The 17,502-nt window shown below is 40.8% G+C and overlaps 1 protein-coding gene across 13 annotated transcripts in view; it reads right to left on the bottom strand.

Moving 5' to 3' along the window:
• DYNC2H1 (dynein cytoplasmic 2 heavy chain 1) overlaps positions 1-17,502 on the bottom strand; it is a 300,244-nt gene that overhangs the window by 72,617 nt on the left and 210,125 nt on the right. For 12 of the 13 annotated variants that reach the window (XR_004302235.1, XM_032427898.1, XM_032427903.1 and 9 more), the window contains one exon: positions 15,169-15,285. Coding sequence is in view for 12 of the 13 variants with exons in the window: in XM_032427898.1 (XP_032283789.1) it covers positions 15,169-15,285 (117 nt within the window). In the remaining variant the exon portion in view is untranslated. Of the gene's footprint in view, positions 1-10,855; positions 11,521-15,168; positions 15,286-17,502 lie in introns of those variants that run through there. The other variant, XM_032427908.1, reaches the window with a different exon arrangement.

Raw genomic sequence — 17,502 nt, 5'->3', positions numbered from 1 at the left:
GGCAAAGAAAACTTTTAAAAACTAAAAAATACATAATTAGGGATGCCTGGGTGGCTCAGTCAGTTAAGCATCTGCCTCAGGTTATGATCTCAGGGTCCTGGGATGGAGCCCCACAACCATCAGGTTCCCTGCTCAGCGGGGAGCCTGCTTCTCCCTCTGCCCTCCCCCTGCTTGTGCACGCTCTCGCTATCTCTCTCTCTCTCTGGCCGCACTGCGGTCAGCAACGTGGAGAGAAACGCCAACAGGAAGAACCGGACCACAAAGCAAGTCTCAACAAGTTTCCAAAGATGGGTGTCATAAGACCGCACTCTCCAATCACAGTATAGTTATAGCAGAAATCTATGACCAAAAGGTAACCAGGAAAGCAACTCATCAATAAGAATGCATGAGAGAAGATGAACTCATAATGGAATTTAGAAAATATTTAAAACTGAGCAATACTGAAAACACAAATGTAAGAATTGGAGGGATATGGTTAAAACAGCAATTTCACCTTCAGTGCTGAAACTAAGAGTCAGAAGAGGGGAATTACTGAAGCAAACCCCCAATCAAGAAGCAGAAACAACAGGAGGAAGAACGAACGGCTCCAATCAACCCACTTTACATCTTCTCTGTGTAGCTCTGTGATGCTGAGGCTCTACCTCGTGGAATGTCCAGAGGGGAACGGAAGGCCCGAGCGGGGGAAAAGGAGCTCCATCCTTCTGCTAGCTGGGCTTCTCCCAGGGGTGCTCCCGGCAGCACGGGCAGTGGCGGCTCCAGCCCCGGGAAGAGGCTGCCGCTCTGCAGAGGGCCTGGCGCCCCCAGGAGGCAGCGCTCCCCTGGGTCTGAGTCGGGCTCCCAGGGCGGGCGCTCTCCACGGCTCCAGGTGCTGACCATCTAAGCCGCTTCCCTTGGTTCCCTGGCTCCAGGGAAGGGCGTCATTTTTTGCACATATCTGCGTCCAGTTCTTCCTGTTGGCGTTTTCTAACCCTGTAAGACTTGTATAACCAATTTGCCGTATTTAACCATCTGCTGAAATACCTCGGGTTCTCTTCACACTGCTGATCGCAATGCCACGGGCAGCATGTAAGTGACTGTAAATGTGGCTGAAAGGAACCAGACTTGTCAGGGTGGGTGGGGAGAGACAGGTGCTGCATAAAACTTCACTAAGAATGAAATTCCAGGGGAAATCTTTCACCTGAGACTGACTGAAACAAGAGATTGAATGTGCTCAGTTTTAAATGTTTCAGAAAGCAAAAAAAACCACAAAACAAACAAAATAGCTCTAAGTACAACTGAGAAATGCTTTTATACAACAAAGGTGTGTATTATAGATATGTTCCCTACCTTAAATTTTCTAAAACCAGGACACAGTAATCATATTTTTATGATTTCACCTTAATCAAAAGGGAAGAAAATTGAGTAACAGTCTGAGAAGAAATCATTTAGAAGATAATGTTAGGTTAAAAATTTGAGAAAGCACTAGTCCTATTGTTTATTCTAGCATTATTTTAATTTTATTTAATTGCAATCCATTCTTTTAAAATTAGGCTACTGAATCCAAAAGTTTAATTTGACAAATATACAAGCTACTTACCAGTCTGAACATAGAAATAATAGTTACTGGATCAACAGATTCAACTATTGTTCAGAAAAAAAAATCCATCACCTATTTTTCCCTCAAACCTCTATCAGCCTAGAAGAGATGCTTTTATATGTACCTCTTATCACATGGGTAATTTCAGTGAGAATTAATGGGAGTTCTCACATCATATAAAGGAGATGTAAATTGGTTAGAATGTCCGTAATTCTCATCAGTTCTCACCATCAACCAGGTATTAAAAATTGATGAGTGGTAGCTCGTGTAATAAAATTTTAAAGCATGAACTGACCTTTCGAATGCAAGCATGCAGAATATTAAATGAGATTAGGTTTTTATCTGTTAAACTATACAGTATTTTGCTTGTCAAATTGGTTTTCAAATTACTATTTTTCAATAGAAATACCAAGAAAAATGTCATAAAAACGAGAGATGTTACTAAATTATGCATCTGAACTATTTAAAAAATGATATAACATAAATGATTAAGAAAGTAATGCTAAATGTTAGATATTTATATATATTTTTTCCTTAGATATAATCACTAATATAGTGACTAAAAATGTAGAGAATCAGCCTCAAGCATGAAAGATTAAATTAATAAAAGATCTTAAATATGGCCATGTTATCAATACTATACTAGGGCTTGTTATACTAAGCATTTATGTAAGTATGTATGTATTTAAGGGATGGGGAGGAGCAGAGGAAGAGAGAATCTTAAGCAGGCTCCATGCTGGGTGTGGGACGTGGGACTCGATCTCACGACCCTGAGATCACGACCTGAACTAAAATCAAGAGTCAGATGTTTAACCGATTGAGCCACCCAGGTGCCGCTATATTAAGCTTTTAAAAATCCACAAATCTTTAAAGAACTAAGAATAAAAAAATGTTTGATCCATGAAGGGTTCATGTTTTCCAAACCATGTTCACATCCACTTTTTATTAGATCCATACAAGAGTCCTGTGATGACTGACGCTACCTGTGAAATGTCTTGGACACCTCTCACTGTGCGTTCACACTGCCACACTAAAGGATGAAGTGTAGCACCCCAGCCAGGTCCTGTTGAAGAGTTCTGATCATTAACATTATAATACTTCTATTTTTTGAGTATTAATATCAACTCTTAATAAATCATAGCAGCACCTAGCACATAAGAGGAACATCAACAGATACCTGATGAAGGACTGAATGAAATGAGTAAATGAATAAATGAATGCAGAAAAGAGGTTAGTGTTCCTTTTTTACACACAAAAAAAAGCTGAGAAAAAGTTCAGAAGTGATTCAACTAATGTCCTCTAGCCATTTAATGGGGAAAGAGTAGGACCTGGATGACTCACTAATAATTACTTTTCATAAAATTATTATTATCGTTTAGATATAATTAATCTTTAAGTTTAGCTAGTAATTAACCATAACCTGATAGAAATAATGATGAAAAACTCTAAAAAAGGAATGTGGTGTTGTTTCATTTGAAACATTTACATGCATAGATTTTAAAACTCCTCCAAAATAAGAGAATTCCTATTCCTAAGGGGCATAGCTTAATTTGCCTATTTTATGAGAATTGTTATGCAAGTTATAAATTAGTATTCTAGAAACACGGAGAAGGAACTGAGTAACAGTGGAGACAGCTTTTGAAAGATGCTGGGACTTTTTGTGGCCATTACTGGTTGCTATCATAGTGAGCAGATGCAAGGAGATGGAAACAGCACTTGGCAAGTCCTCACAGACAAATCTGCAATGGTTTGTTCATACAACACTCAGATCTGCTTTACTATGGAAGAGGCTTAGAAGTAAGGCTGGATGTGGAGCCATCTGGCCAAAGACTTTTTTCTTTAAGAAAATTAATGGAATAATGATATGAAATATGATTTGAGGAAGTATATATTAGAAGGAGGGTCAAATTTGGAGTTTTCTGCTATAATCCATGTGAAAGAACGGAAGTCTAAATTATGGCAATGGCTTCAGGAAGGAAATGGAAGAGACAAGACACAAAACATTGTAACAGGATGAAGTGCAAGATACCTGATACATTAATATGGCCACTGTGAATTTAATATAATGGTAATTTTTAAATAATCTATATCTTACAAACAAAAGTTAAAATGAAGTTTCAAAAGTTATGCTTGTTTCTGGACAAAATGGCAAACTGTCTCCCACTTGTGAATCTTGTCTTCAAAAAACGAGAGGACACTAAAGCAGAAGATGGCACACCAAGCATGGGAACCATCTGGGAGACACCTGTAAATGGGACGCTGTGGCGACCAGCAGCTGGAGAGGGCTGGGTGCCATGGCCGGGGCCAGGCTGGGAGAATTTCAGGCTGCTAACTTTTCACATTGCCCTGAATGGATCATCTTCCACCATGTCACCACTTCTGGCTAAAAAGAGCAGTATGAAGCGACAGCCATGTAAGCATGGTGCTTGACGTTACATAGCACGCAGCCCGGCTGCATGGGAAACGGGGTTAAACTGGTTTTAGTAGAAAGGCTGGCATTTGGAATTGCAAGCTTTCAGATTACCAAGCAGAACAGATACAAAAAGAAATCCACACCTAAATATATTATGGTAAAATTTAAGAGATCAGAGACAGAATATTCTTAGAGGTAAAACACAAATCAGTTACAAAGAAATAAGAATAGGAATAACTGAACTTCTTCAATAAAAAGACAAAGGATAACCTTATACCTAAAGGAGCTAGTAAAAGAAGAACAAACAATCCCAAAACCAAGAGAAGGAAGAAAATATAAAGATTAGAGCAGAAATAAATGATACAGAAACTAAAAAAACCAATAGATCAATGAAACCAGGAGCTAGTTCTTTGAAAAGTTCAAAAAAACTGATGAACCATTAGCCAGACTTGAAAGAAAGAAAGAAAGAAAGAAAGAAAGAAAGAAAGAAAGAAAGAAAGAAAGAAAGGGAGAGAGAGAGAGAAAGAAAGAAAGGAAGGAAGAAAGGAAGGAAGAAGTAATTTAAATGAAGGACTCAAATAAATTCAGGAATGAAAAAGAAGAAATAACAACCAACACCACAGAAATACAAAGGATTATAAAAGAATATTATAAAAAATTATATGCCAACAAATTGGATAACCTAGAAGAAATGGATAAAGTTCTAGAAACATATAACCTACCAAAACTGAAACAGAAAGAAATAGAAAATTTGAACAGACTCATAATCAGCAAAGAAACTGAATCAGTAATCAAAGAACTCCCAGAAAACAAAATTCTCGGACAAAATGGCTTCACAGGTGAATTCTACCAAACATCTAGAGAGGAGTTAATACCTATTCTTCTCAAACTATTCTAAAAAACAGAAGAGGAAGGAAAACTTCCAAATTCATTCTATGAGGCCAGCATTACCCTGATACCAAAACGAGATAAAGACACTACAAAAAAAGAGAACTACAAGCCAATATCCCTGATGAACATAGATATAAAAATACTTACAAAATATTAGCAAACTGAATCTAACTCAACATTAAAAAAATCATTTACCACAATCAAGTGGGATTTATTACTGGGATACAAGAGTGGTTCAATATTTGTAAATCAATCCATGATACATCACAGCAAGTAGGAAAAGGGTAAAAACCGTATGATTGTTTCAATACATGCAGAAAAAGCATTTCACAAAGTACAACATCCATTCATGATGAAAACCCTCAACAAAGTAGGTTTAGAGGGGAAACACTTCAACATAACGAAGGCCTTATATAAAAAAAAAATGCACAGCTGGGGGCACCTGGGTGGCTCAGTTGTTAAGCATCCAACTCTTGATTCTGGCTCAGGTCATGATCTCAGGGTCCTGGAATCGAGCCCTGTGTCAGGCTCCTTGCTCAGCGGGGAGTCTGCTTGAGGTTCTCTCTCTCCCTCTGCCCCTCCTCTCCCCACCCCCACCCCCCGCTCATGCTCTCTCTCAGTGTCTATCAAATAAAAATAAATAAATATTTTTTAAAAATGCACAGCTAACATCAGACTCAATGGCAAAAAACTTAGAGCTTTTCTGCTAAGGTCAGGAACAAGACAAGGTTGTCCACTCTCACCACTTTTATTCAACCTAATACTGGAAGTTCTAGCCTCGGCAATCAGACAAGAAAAAGAAATAAAAGGCATCCAACTTGGTAAGGAAGGAGTAAACTTTCACTGTTTGCAGAAGACATGATACTATATATAGAAAACCTGAAGGACTCCATCAAAAAAATAAAAGTGATAAATGAATTCAGTAAAGTTGCAGTGCCATTTACAACTGCACTAAGAATAATAAAATATCCAGGAATAAACTTAGCCAAGGAGGTGAAGGATCTGTACTCTGAAAATTTTATAAAACACTGATGAAAGAAATGGAAGATGACACAGACAAATGGAAATACATTCCATGCTCATGGACTGGGAGAACAAATATTGTTAAAATGTCCATACTACCCAGAGCAATGGACTATGAGGTCTGTTTTTAGTCTTGGAGCTCTGTCTCTGTCTCTCTTTCTCACATGCAGCCCTAAGAACTTGAAATGACCATTCAAAATACCTGAGACAGCGCATTGATCCTGTCTTCATAATGGAAAGTGACCCTTATATTCAATCCAAAAAGACACTGAGGAATGTTTCACTTGCATCATTTCCTCCAAACTCACCCATCTGATACCACCTAAAACGACTCTGACTATCCAGTTGTCCCCACTGCCATGACTACATTTTACACAAACGGAAGTTCAAACATGCTTCGTGCCTACAGAATTGTAAATACTCCTCTCTCCTAAGATGTGAGTTCTGGCCAAAAATTCTCAGTTATATTGTCCTGCATTCAAGTTCACTTTACAAAGCTGAAGTAGTTTGTTCTTAATGGTTTCTTTTAAAGATTATGATAAAAACAGTTTATGATTCATAAAAAGCTGCAAATTAACCCAAAGTGCATGAGCACTACTTCCTTGTTTAGTTTCAACCAATGTGAACACAGCTCAAAAGCCTAAATCCAAATATAATACAGGTTTTAAAATTTATAAATACAATTTCTTTGTAAAATCAAATCTTCCAAAGGACAGCGAGGGTAAAATTTCCCTGTACAATAAAGGAAGGCAGCACTAAATCCATTTAGCTTACCACAAACCCCTCCTTGGGCTATATTAAAAGTGAAGATGGGAAACCAACAGCCCAGATCTCAACAATGAGCTAAATTCACACATTTTTCTGAATTCAATTTGATCAACAAATATATTTTTGGCCTCTCTCTGAATATAATACTTACTGTGCTCTTGTGAGTTCTTAATTTGTTTAGTTTCACATGCATAAAAAGTTAAAATTTCTGGGTTTTACATAAGATATCTTGGAACGTCCAGTAATCTCCTCTAATTTAACTCAACTGCGAAAGGTCCATACATATCTTCAGCTTATCAATCTAAAAGATTCTACAAATAATTGTTAAAAAGAGAGAGAGACATCTTTGTTAAAAGTCATCAGTCATGCCTGCCCTGGGCAGCAGAAGGGATGCCAGGTGGAGGCTCTGGGCAGAAGTCTGACCTCTACATCGTCCCTGAAGTGAAGGACACTGCCCCCGCCCACAGCCCCTGTGGTCTGCATGCTGACCTCCACCCCACTACCGCGGCAAAGAGCGGTGTCCCTCCCGCTCCCCGTCAGGCTCCATCCACTGCAGGGGGATAGTCCTGTCTGGGAGGACACACTGAGGCGTGCCAGAATAGCAGAGGCTCTGTGCACTAAACTGACAAGGAAACACAGCCCGAAGAAGAGACACAACACGCATTCTGAACCTGAACAGGCTGACTACCTGCTGAAAAAGACAATTTAAACGGGCACTAGAATCTTGTAATACTCAAAACACTCAGAGTATAGTCCAAAGTTACTCATTATGTCAAGAGCCAGTAAAATTTCTACTTGAATAGGAACAGATAATGGATCCAAACCCCAGCATGACTGTGGAAGGTGGGACTGCTGAGCAGGCGTGACCCAGCGGCCGTAACCGAGTGCCAGTGGGCTGCGAGGAAACCGCTGTAACAAACACAAGTCATGAATTAAACCTCTCCCTTGGACTGTTAAGGAAATTATCCAAGTGAAACGGCTTTCCCCTCTGTCTCCTGGATCCTCTATTTGTCAGTGGGTCCCTTCTGTGTATTTAGCCCTTTTGCTCGGAATCGAAGACTCAAACTCTTAGAATCTACTCAAGCTTTACAACCCTGACTCAGCGAGACTCTTCACAGGCATTGTCCGTAAGCGTTAACACTACAGAAGGCAAACAAGTAAAACTGGACTCATCCCCAACTTCCTTTAACCACGTCCTTTCCTTCACTCTCTGCCAAGTTCTCTGGAGCGGTCGGGAGTTTCCATTTGTCTACTACGGAGGCTTCCCTGCTTGCCTTCCAGGCCGCAGGTCCTCACGGGCGAGGAGGGAAGTCACACTGCTTTCCCCCAGGAACGTCGGGAAGTCTCTGGCTTCATGAAAACAGAACAATGTCCACTGTCACAATAAGCTTAACTGGCCTTCACCTTTTTTTTTTTTTTAATAAGTTTCCTCCCCCTCCCCAAACACAAAACAACAGAGAATTCATACTAAACCAGTCACACTAACATGTTTGCGTGCCTTTCATTATTAGTGAGACATAGTAATATAGACAATTTCTATTTCCCAGTCCCTTTATTTGCTAGAAGTATTTCAGGATCTCCGTCCCCCCGTTCCAACACAAGGCTCGACTAGCATGGCTTAGAAGCAGAGAGCACCAACACCCAGACACAAGGCGCTCCGGTCCACCGCTCGCTCACTCTCTGTGGCTGGGCCCTGACACCTGTTACACAGACCACGGATGTCTTATCCACATGGTTTGGGTAACTTTTCAAAACTACCTGAAACAAACAAACAGTTATTTTCCTGTTTCTCCACGTACTGTTTGACTCACAACTTCTCTCCACCAGTTTTTCTTTTTCTAATTATATCTAACGGGAAAATTCTAAAATGCTATATCTTCTTAAAAGGTACACAGATTAAGTCCGTATCTATGACTACTTCCCTTAAAGGAAATCAAAGTTAAAAAAGAACAGACTCATCCTACTTTTTAGATCAGGGTGAGAGATCTATGGGGTAAGCTTTTAAGTTAAATCTTAATCTAAACCTCTCATAGTAATTTTAGAATTGCTAGATTCTGGAGTTCTTAAAACTTCCTGATAAATGTTCTCTCACAGCTAGAATAACAACACTGGTAGATCCCTTCTCCATGTCACTCATAAACACACTAAACAGATTTTGTCTTAAGCTAATAGTTCTAATTAAAACGAGGAGAGAAGAGAAACTAAATGTGGAAAAATCTACTTGAAAATAATTAAAATATGTTTACACATTTATTCCTATTTTGTTACGAAAAACAGGTTTGAAGATATTTCAAAGAACTGCAGTAATACGACGGCAACCAGGGCGAAATAACTCAGGATATGAATCAAGCTAAAACCGGACCAAGAGTCAGTACACTCACATGACGTGACCTTATGTATTACACTGTGTGAGGAGTAGATAAATAAAGATGAAATTAGGAACAAGGATATCGGGCAACTCTACAGCAGTTTAGTTGAATAAGCAAAGTCAACCAAGGAGGAGAAAGCTGGAATATGGCTGTCTGAACGGCACTGAGGTGAGGTGTTGGGGAGACACGGGGTAATGGCAGGGGCCTCATCCGTATGTGTCAAGAGTGGGAAGAGCGCTTCCGATGTCCCTGGTGGGCTAATAATTTAAAAGAAACACAAATACCAAATAATCCTGTAACTACTGAAACAACAGCATTCCACGCAGCCCGCAGCAAGGACAGAAAAGCCAGAGTGAAGGCTCAGGACGGCTTCCCACTAAGAGAAGGAGTAATACAAACTTACCCTAAACCTCTGGGAAAAAAAAATTTTTTTAAAGAGACTTCTAGGTAGAAAAAAAGAGTACACACCAAGATCCTGAGGCAGGAAAAGATGCGCATTTTTAAAAGATTTTATTTATTTGAGAGAGAGCGAGCAAGCATGAGTGGGGGGAGGGGCAGAGGGAGAAGCAGGCTTCCCCCTGAGCAGGGAGCCCGATGTGGGACTTGATCCCAGGACCCGGAGATCATGACCTGAGCTGAAGTCAGACGCTTAACCCACTGAGCCACCCAGGTGCCCCTCTGAAAAATTTTTTAAAAATATACTTAACGGACAGGAAATTTCTGTATTTCTCATTGACGCCTTATTTAGCAAAAACTCACAGTTTCTGTTTTCAGAACTTTGCCAAATTAATGCTTTGGCATCTTCAACTACTTCCTCCACTAGATCATCCCACTAGCCTATAGATACTCCAGGACTTTCCGGCCTTAAGAAAAACCATGCAGGGCCCCTTACTTACCGAACCACCTTACTCCCTCACTCTCCTGAATAGCACATTCTATGAAGAACTGCCTCTCCATACTGTCTCCCCTCATCCCACAGGCCAAGGTAGATAGCCTTCAAACATAACCTCCAGTTTCCTGGCTCCACCTCAGCTCTTCCTGTCAAGGTCAAGGCCACCAATGATTTGTATTCTGAAAATCCAATGACCAACTCTGTACTCAGTTTCTTCACCTCACACCAGCAATTCAGCACGGTCAACAATCCTGTTCCTAATGAAAGACGCCCTCCTCGAGGCTTCTATGATGCTTCAGCCTTCTGTGTTGCTCCCTGCTTTGGGTTTTTATTGTGTTTCCTCAAGGAAAGCTTGGTCACACCTTTCCTGCCTCTAACTCTAGGTGTTGGACTCCTCAGGGCCAATTCATGAGTCCTCTTCCTTCTCTCTCGAGATGCTGTAACGCTTTGTCATCACTTAAATGTTCCCTAGATGCTAGTAAGTCCCAAGTCCTAGCAACCTTTCTGAGGTCCCCACCAAGTAGCCAACACTCCCCTCGATGTCCACAGGTAAAGTCTCCACCACCCTGCAGCAGCACCGCCACTCCGCCCCGACCCCCACAGCCCCCGCGCTCTCTCCCCGTTCCCGGGCTCAGTAAGCGGCGCCACCTCCGCCCAGTCACTCGTCCAGAAAACCAACATGCAAATCCACGGAGAGTCTCTTTCCGCAATACTTCCAGGTCTAACCTGACGGCACCACCACATCACCTCTTACCCCAACGACAGCCCCCTGCTTGTTCTTCCTTCCTCTTGAACCTCACTCCAAACTCACACAACAGCCGGGGAGAGCTTTTAAAATCATCAACAGGATCCCAGCCACTCCCCCCTCCAATACTCTCTCCGTGGGCCTCACTGCACTTGGGATAAAACACAAACTCCTTCCTGCATCTTGGGCATCATCCCTCATTGTCATCTCATCCCACACGACCCTTTAGTCTCTGTGCCCCAATCCTTCCTCTTGGGTTCACGGACTGTACTTGCCGTCCACTTGGAGAATGTGTTCACGCTGCCCCGCTGCTCAGAAAGGTCCTCCCCTGCAACTCCGCCTGGCTAGAGCCTTCTCATGGCTCACTTCTCAGATTCAATTTCACTCCCTCACTATCCAGTACAGAATAGGACTTTGCTTGTTTTCTTCATAATAGCACCTGTGTTTTCCTTCCACAGCATTTGCAATAATTTGTGATAATTATTTTTGCTTACTTTATTTACTTGAATTTTTTAAAGGTCTCTCTTATAACCCAACTGTAACTCTACGGGTTTTGCCTTCCACACAGTCCTGAACACAAAAGCAACGAAACAAACGAGGTGTTCCATGAAAATACTCTGAATGAATGACTGAATACGTAATTATACAAATGATAAAAATATCTTGCTCTGGAAAGAGACACATATTACATGTACGACTCTCCTGGAAACAGACCTTCATACATCGTAAGTCTTCGCACCTCCAGTAACAGTAGAAGGACTACTCGGCCGAGAATGCCCACAGACACGAGGCACTGCTGTGAAAGCCTTCCGTATAGTAGCTCATTTAATCCTGACGAAACATCTAGGAGGCAAATACTATCATTATCCCCATTTTACAGATAAGAGAACAAAGACACAGAGACGGTGAATAATTTTCCTACGCTACACAGCTACGAAGTACGAGCGCTGGGATCTGAGCCCAGCAGTCTGGCTCCAGAAGCCACCTTCTCATCCTGTGTTAGGTGAGTGACGAGCCGGGTCCTGCCAGTGGACAGCAGGGCCCTCGGTCCAGAACCAAGTGCAATGGCTGGGGTGGGGGCGAGGGGGGTGACGAAGAGCCTCGCAGTCCCCCCGTCTGAGCAGCTCTTGGGAGTCTCTGCACAAAGTTTCTTCTCAGTCCTCCCCAGAGGAGAAAGAGTCAGTGCCAACAGGACTTGTCACAAATTGCATTTACTCATCCTTGAACAGGAAGGAAAAACAGTTATGTCCCAATAATGACATATCCCAAGACAAATGGACAAATCATCTCATGCTTAAAACATGTTTATATTGAAAATACAACATAATAGTAACTGAGAGTTTTATCCTGGGAAAGAAATTACAATCTTTTTCAATTAGAAAATTCCTTCATTCCTATGTTGCTCTGTATAAAGAAATAACTATGAAATTGCAAAAATGAGGAAAATTGTAGGAGATGACTAAAAAGGGGCTCATGTAATAAACAAATGGTGAAAACAGAGCTAGAGTGATCCTTCCTTAGATGCATCACTTCTGTGAATCCACGTGCTAAGTATTTTTTTGAGTTTAAGGACAGGATGATGGTATACTCGTCTATATCACCACAGCGTGTGCAATGTGCAGCTCTGCAAAGCTAGAGAGGTCAGTGGTATTTGTATTAGACTAGTTAGGTTTCTAAACAAAAGTTATCCAACTGAACAGAAAGCAAGGAGAATCTATGCAAAGGGAATCACAAGAGCAGATACAAAAGTTCCAAAATGCCTGGCATGTTGTAAACCAACCAACCAACCCACAGAAAGCCCCAGCAAGTACCCTGGCATACAGAAACGGGCCACACAGTACCAGGAGGTCAGTATGGGGACCGCCAGCCAGTCCGAGAAGAGACCACACATGGCTGCGCTAAGAAGGTGGCATTCTAGCTGATTCACAGAGGTAATTCAGAAGAGTGTGCAGGATGAACTGAAAGACACAGCGGCCGGGCGTAACCTGAGCACGACACCCACCATCTGCAGTCGGAACAGTGAATGCCGAAGCAGCCACATGCCAGTGGGTCTGAAGACCTAACCCAGGATCGACATCTCACCCCTGCTGGGATCCACCCGCTGCACTGTGGAGTCTTCCAGGATAACACCTCATTTGAAGAGCTTACTGAGCTTAACAATGGGACTTCTCCCCAAGGTGCTTAGCCTAAAATAAATGATTTCAGCATCATATACTTTAGTCTGCTCTGCTGCCCCCACACTGAGCGCCATGCGCGGGACGGGGGCCGCGAGGGGTGTGCTGTGGCACGAATCCAACATCAGAGAGCTATTAACAGGCCATGCCTACAGCCCAAAGGAGAAAAACGAGGGTTTGGGAAAGAGAATTAATTTGAATTTCTAATATTGGGTTGGGCCTTACAAGGTAAACAATTCATACAGACCTTTGAAGTCACTTCTGTGGTCCTCTCTACGTAATAACTGAAAAGACTTCTCTAGAGTTACAAAGGAAGTATGAGTATGTGTCACCAGAAGGGGGGTGGGGAAGCAGGTCGGGAGGGAAGACCAAACAGCATATTCCAGAAAATGTTGCATGGTGCCAAGAGCCAACACCAAGAACTCTGAGAATTACCCAAAGCTGTAGTATCTATTTATACAACAGGCTTGCGAAGGGTTCCCCAGTTTACCATCCGGGGCTCGAACCCCTTTTGTCCTGTCCTATTTGGTCACAACTCTGCACTCTTCATCAAACCTGGCATAAAAATACTCAGGTTTAACCACTTTTTCAGGCCTTCATTTCCTTATAAGGCTCCCGTGTCACACAAAACTTGTGTTCAACACGTTTGTGTGCTTTTGTCTTGTTCATCTGTCTTCTGTAGCAGACGCAGCTGAGAATCTCAAAGGGTGAAAGAGAAAAGATACCTTTCCTTTCCATCGCTACAAAATAATAGGGCTGGATTTCTTGTGTGACACACACACAGAAGTTGCACCTTCCGGCCAGATCGCAGGTGAGATAAAAATGTGACCAGAGCCATTTCAGTTAGAGACCAAGAAAATTGTAAGAAAGTAAGGTGACAAAATCATGGAGTAGACTTCAATCTTACTCAAACTTGAAAAATGGGTCAAACAAGTTCATTTATACTTCAGAGGGAAGGAAGTTAAGTCTCAGATATGTGGATTATGTCTCTAAAACGTAAGATGAGATCTTTGCAATAATTAGGATTACTTTTATAATATTTTTGCAATTTAGTAGGGGATAAACGTAGTAGTTCCAATCATTTTAATTTAGTCTCTAAGTGAAGCCTTTGAGAATGAGTTTACATTATTAATCTCAGAATAGCTATTTCATAATATGATATAATATGCATACATTTGAATATATATGTGTTTGCATATGTGTACATATTTTAAGGATTGCATGGCCCCAAAAATCAACAGAAAATTCAAAATAGCCAATGACATATTAAGAAGGAAACCAAGCTGGAAACTGACAAGAAGCTGCATGTTGACAAGGAGAGTACTATCATACATCAAGATAAAAAATTAACTGCTAAGAGAAAATTAAAATGTGCATAAATTTGGTTATTAATTTAAAGAAAAACAACGGCTGGTTTAAGCACAGAAGGAAGGAGAGTAACTTCACTATGAATTGGTACAAAGACTGGATCGCAGTCAAGAACGCGTATAAAGTGCTTACTTGTGGGCAGAGTGGGGAACAGGGCTTAGGATGCCAGTGAAAGTCGTATTTCTCAATGTGAATTTCTCCTCAAGCTGACTATATCAAGCTTTATCAATGTGATGATCTGAATAAAAGCAGTGATTCCAGTTAGCTGGGATCAGTGCTTATCCAGACTCCTGACAATCACCAATTGTTGAGACTGTCCTAATAACTCAAAATTACAATACTGTAAGGTTTGAGGACTTTGAATTTTTAGAAGGTTTAAACCTTTTTCACAGGTTCTGAAATTAGCTTTATTTGACTTCCCTTATTTTAGAAGGTTAGATCTGATATACAGGCATTTTTACAGTATTACTAAATGGATGAACTGCATAGTTATATTTTTTAAATCCAGAGAATAAACCCCTATTCACCAAGAATAGAATCACAATACTCCAATGGCTTTGCCTAGTGAGAAGCAACTATTCTACAATACCAAAACCACACCAATTTCCAACTGACGAACGGTTTTTGCTCAGCACCTTGAGTCCTTTGAAAAATGCCACTTTTAATAGCAGTTGTTCACTTTACAGGAAGAGGAGAGAGAAGGCAAGCAGTGCACAGAGGAACGTCCAGCAAGTGCAGACGAGCGAGCACGCTGCCCCCGGTCACACCCTGCTTCTCAGGCTCATCTGCGTCTACTATTCTGTCCTCCTCCTTCCAGGAAACCGGTACACAGTAAGGGCAGATCAGTGCACAGTTTAACCAATAGGGACAATCTAGGGAGAAAACTGGAAAAAAAAAATGGATAGGGAGGAAAAAGGGGAAACAATTGGAATAATATTCCAGTACTAACCTGGTTTAGTTTCTTCCAGAGATTGAGGACAGGGGACAGCTCATTAGACCAGATTTCTCTATCAAATTTGCAACCAGCTGTTGCTGATCTGCCCAAGATCCTCAACTGTGAAATCACCTGAATGAAGAAAATAGGAAGTAGCAAAAAATGAAGAGAGAAACAGTAAGTACACAAAAATAACTATACTGACTTTATAAAAGTAAAGACCAAATATAAGCAAGTTTTAATCCCATTATCTCTTCAATTGGCTTAACATTTAGTTGATTTAGTTAAAAAATAAGAGAACTTAAAAGTTAGAGAAACCATTATAAAAACTACATGTTATAAATGGCTCTTATTTGAGAAGCGGCTTCTCTAGTCAAAAAGCTCCAGTTATCTATTATTAATGATCTCTTAGTGTCTCTGTATGCTCATGTCTGAAACCCAAAATATTTTTCGGTTTGACTGACTTAAACTTTGTAATTTCCAAACACTGATTAATTAAAGATAGTTTTTCTGAAAAGAGGAAATGGTAGGAAAGATAGTACATAGCCATACCAAACTACAAAAAATAGTAAAACAATTCTAAGTAATTATTTGTTGTCACGAATTATCATAAATCTAAGTCTTAAGGCTCTGTATTTTTAGTTGTCATGTAAATGTTCCCTCTACGCTTCAAGTCCAACGAACGACATGTGGACGGCCTGGTTAGAACGAGGTAAGGTGCACAATGATTCCCCCCTCCACAGAGCGTCCCCTCTGTGACTTCCTCCTGACCAGCTTCGCTATCACCCTGCTCACCAGAACCCCTCCCCTCACTTCTGTCTTCTCAGGCAGTCCTTAATGACTTCCATGTCAGGAACTCACTTGTTAATCATCTGCCAAGAGGGAGGCAGCTAGACCAGAGGATGCTCAGCACTGGACTGCAGAGACTGGGGTTTGTGTATCAATCAGTAAGGGATCCACTGACTCACCTTCACAAATGTTTCAACGAAACGTGAAATCTCCTCGCTTGCCTGACATAAAGTAAACCCACAACAACAGGCCTGTGTTTTCCTAAGCTAGTATTTTAAACATCAACCTTTGCAGCATGTTGACTCAATTTCTGTTTTATTTTTTGAAAGATGTAAATTGTTTTTCCTTTTTTAACAGATTGGGCTATATTTCGTATTTTGTTGGATCCTTGTATTAGTCAAGTTCGTAACAAAATAAGGGCTATAAATCTTTCAAAATGAACACACTACTTGATTGTTAAACATCCACAATCTCACTGTAAAACTCAAGTTACTTCTAGAGCTTTTGATTGATTCTCCAATCTTGAAAAACTCGTGGTGATTCAGTGTTTCATTTTCTTTGTTTTTCTGATAAATTATTTTCATTTGCTCTAGCTGAACCTTACAACAGCACCTAATTTATCAGCCTCGCTACACCAAAAAACATCACTAGTTGATAGTCAGAAGAAGTACTATTTTAACTCTGGTAACATCTGCTATCACTTATTTGTGTTTTAAACTTATCAAACATGACAGAAAACAAATAAGAATGCAAAGGGATGTCTAAAGGAAAAAAGATTAAAAAATTTTTTTTACATGATGTAAAAAACTATTTTAAGAATAAAATATTTACCAGCCCCAAAAGGTCGTGTTTTCTGCCTTGCAAAAATAATATGTGAGGTGTGCTTTTCTTAATAACACTATCATAATATATTATAAACTTTAATAAACAGACGAATAAAAAGGGAGTTCAAATATCTAATCCATTTATTTTTACAATGAGGACAAAGCTGTAACTTGAAAGAATGGACCATCTTTTGTTCGTATAAAATCTTACATATGTATCTTTTTACAAAGGTAGTAAAATATCTTTCCATTATCCATATTTTAAACCAATTAAAAACTACTTTATTCAATAGTATTCCTTTAAAATGGTATCAAAAGGGATGAGATTTTCCATGAACAAACATTTGCATCACTTCTTCCCTGCTCTGTCCATGCTGAACAGCACCGGATGCTGCCCTCCATGCCGCGGGGCGCCCGCGCCCTGGGACGCCCGCGCCCTTCCTTCCCACGCCCTGGGACGCCCGCGCGGCTGCAGGGGAGCTACACACGATGCCGCCACCCCCGCTCCACTGTCCTCCTTCCACGAACAGTGAGCTGCATCTGAGGAATACCTATGCTTCTCCTGAGCAGTGAGTGTGTCTATTTTAACACACTAAATCTTACACTGAATTGTATTTTCCTTTGGATATTATGAAGCACACAGAAGAATTTCTGACCAAACAATACTGACTTTATAGAACATTTTACTTATTTGTCAGAGAGAGCGAGCACAAGCAGGGGGAGCGGCAGAGGGAGA

The sequence above is a fragment of the Phoca vitulina genome, unplaced genomic scaffold, assembly GCF_004348235.1.
Source record: "Phoca vitulina isolate PV1807 unplaced genomic scaffold, GSC_HSeal_1.0 scaffold38, whole genome shotgun sequence".
Classification (NCBI taxonomy): domain Eukaryota; kingdom Metazoa; phylum Chordata; class Mammalia; order Carnivora; family Phocidae; genus Phoca; species Phoca vitulina.
This window is presented reverse-complemented; position numbering and strand designations above follow the sequence as displayed.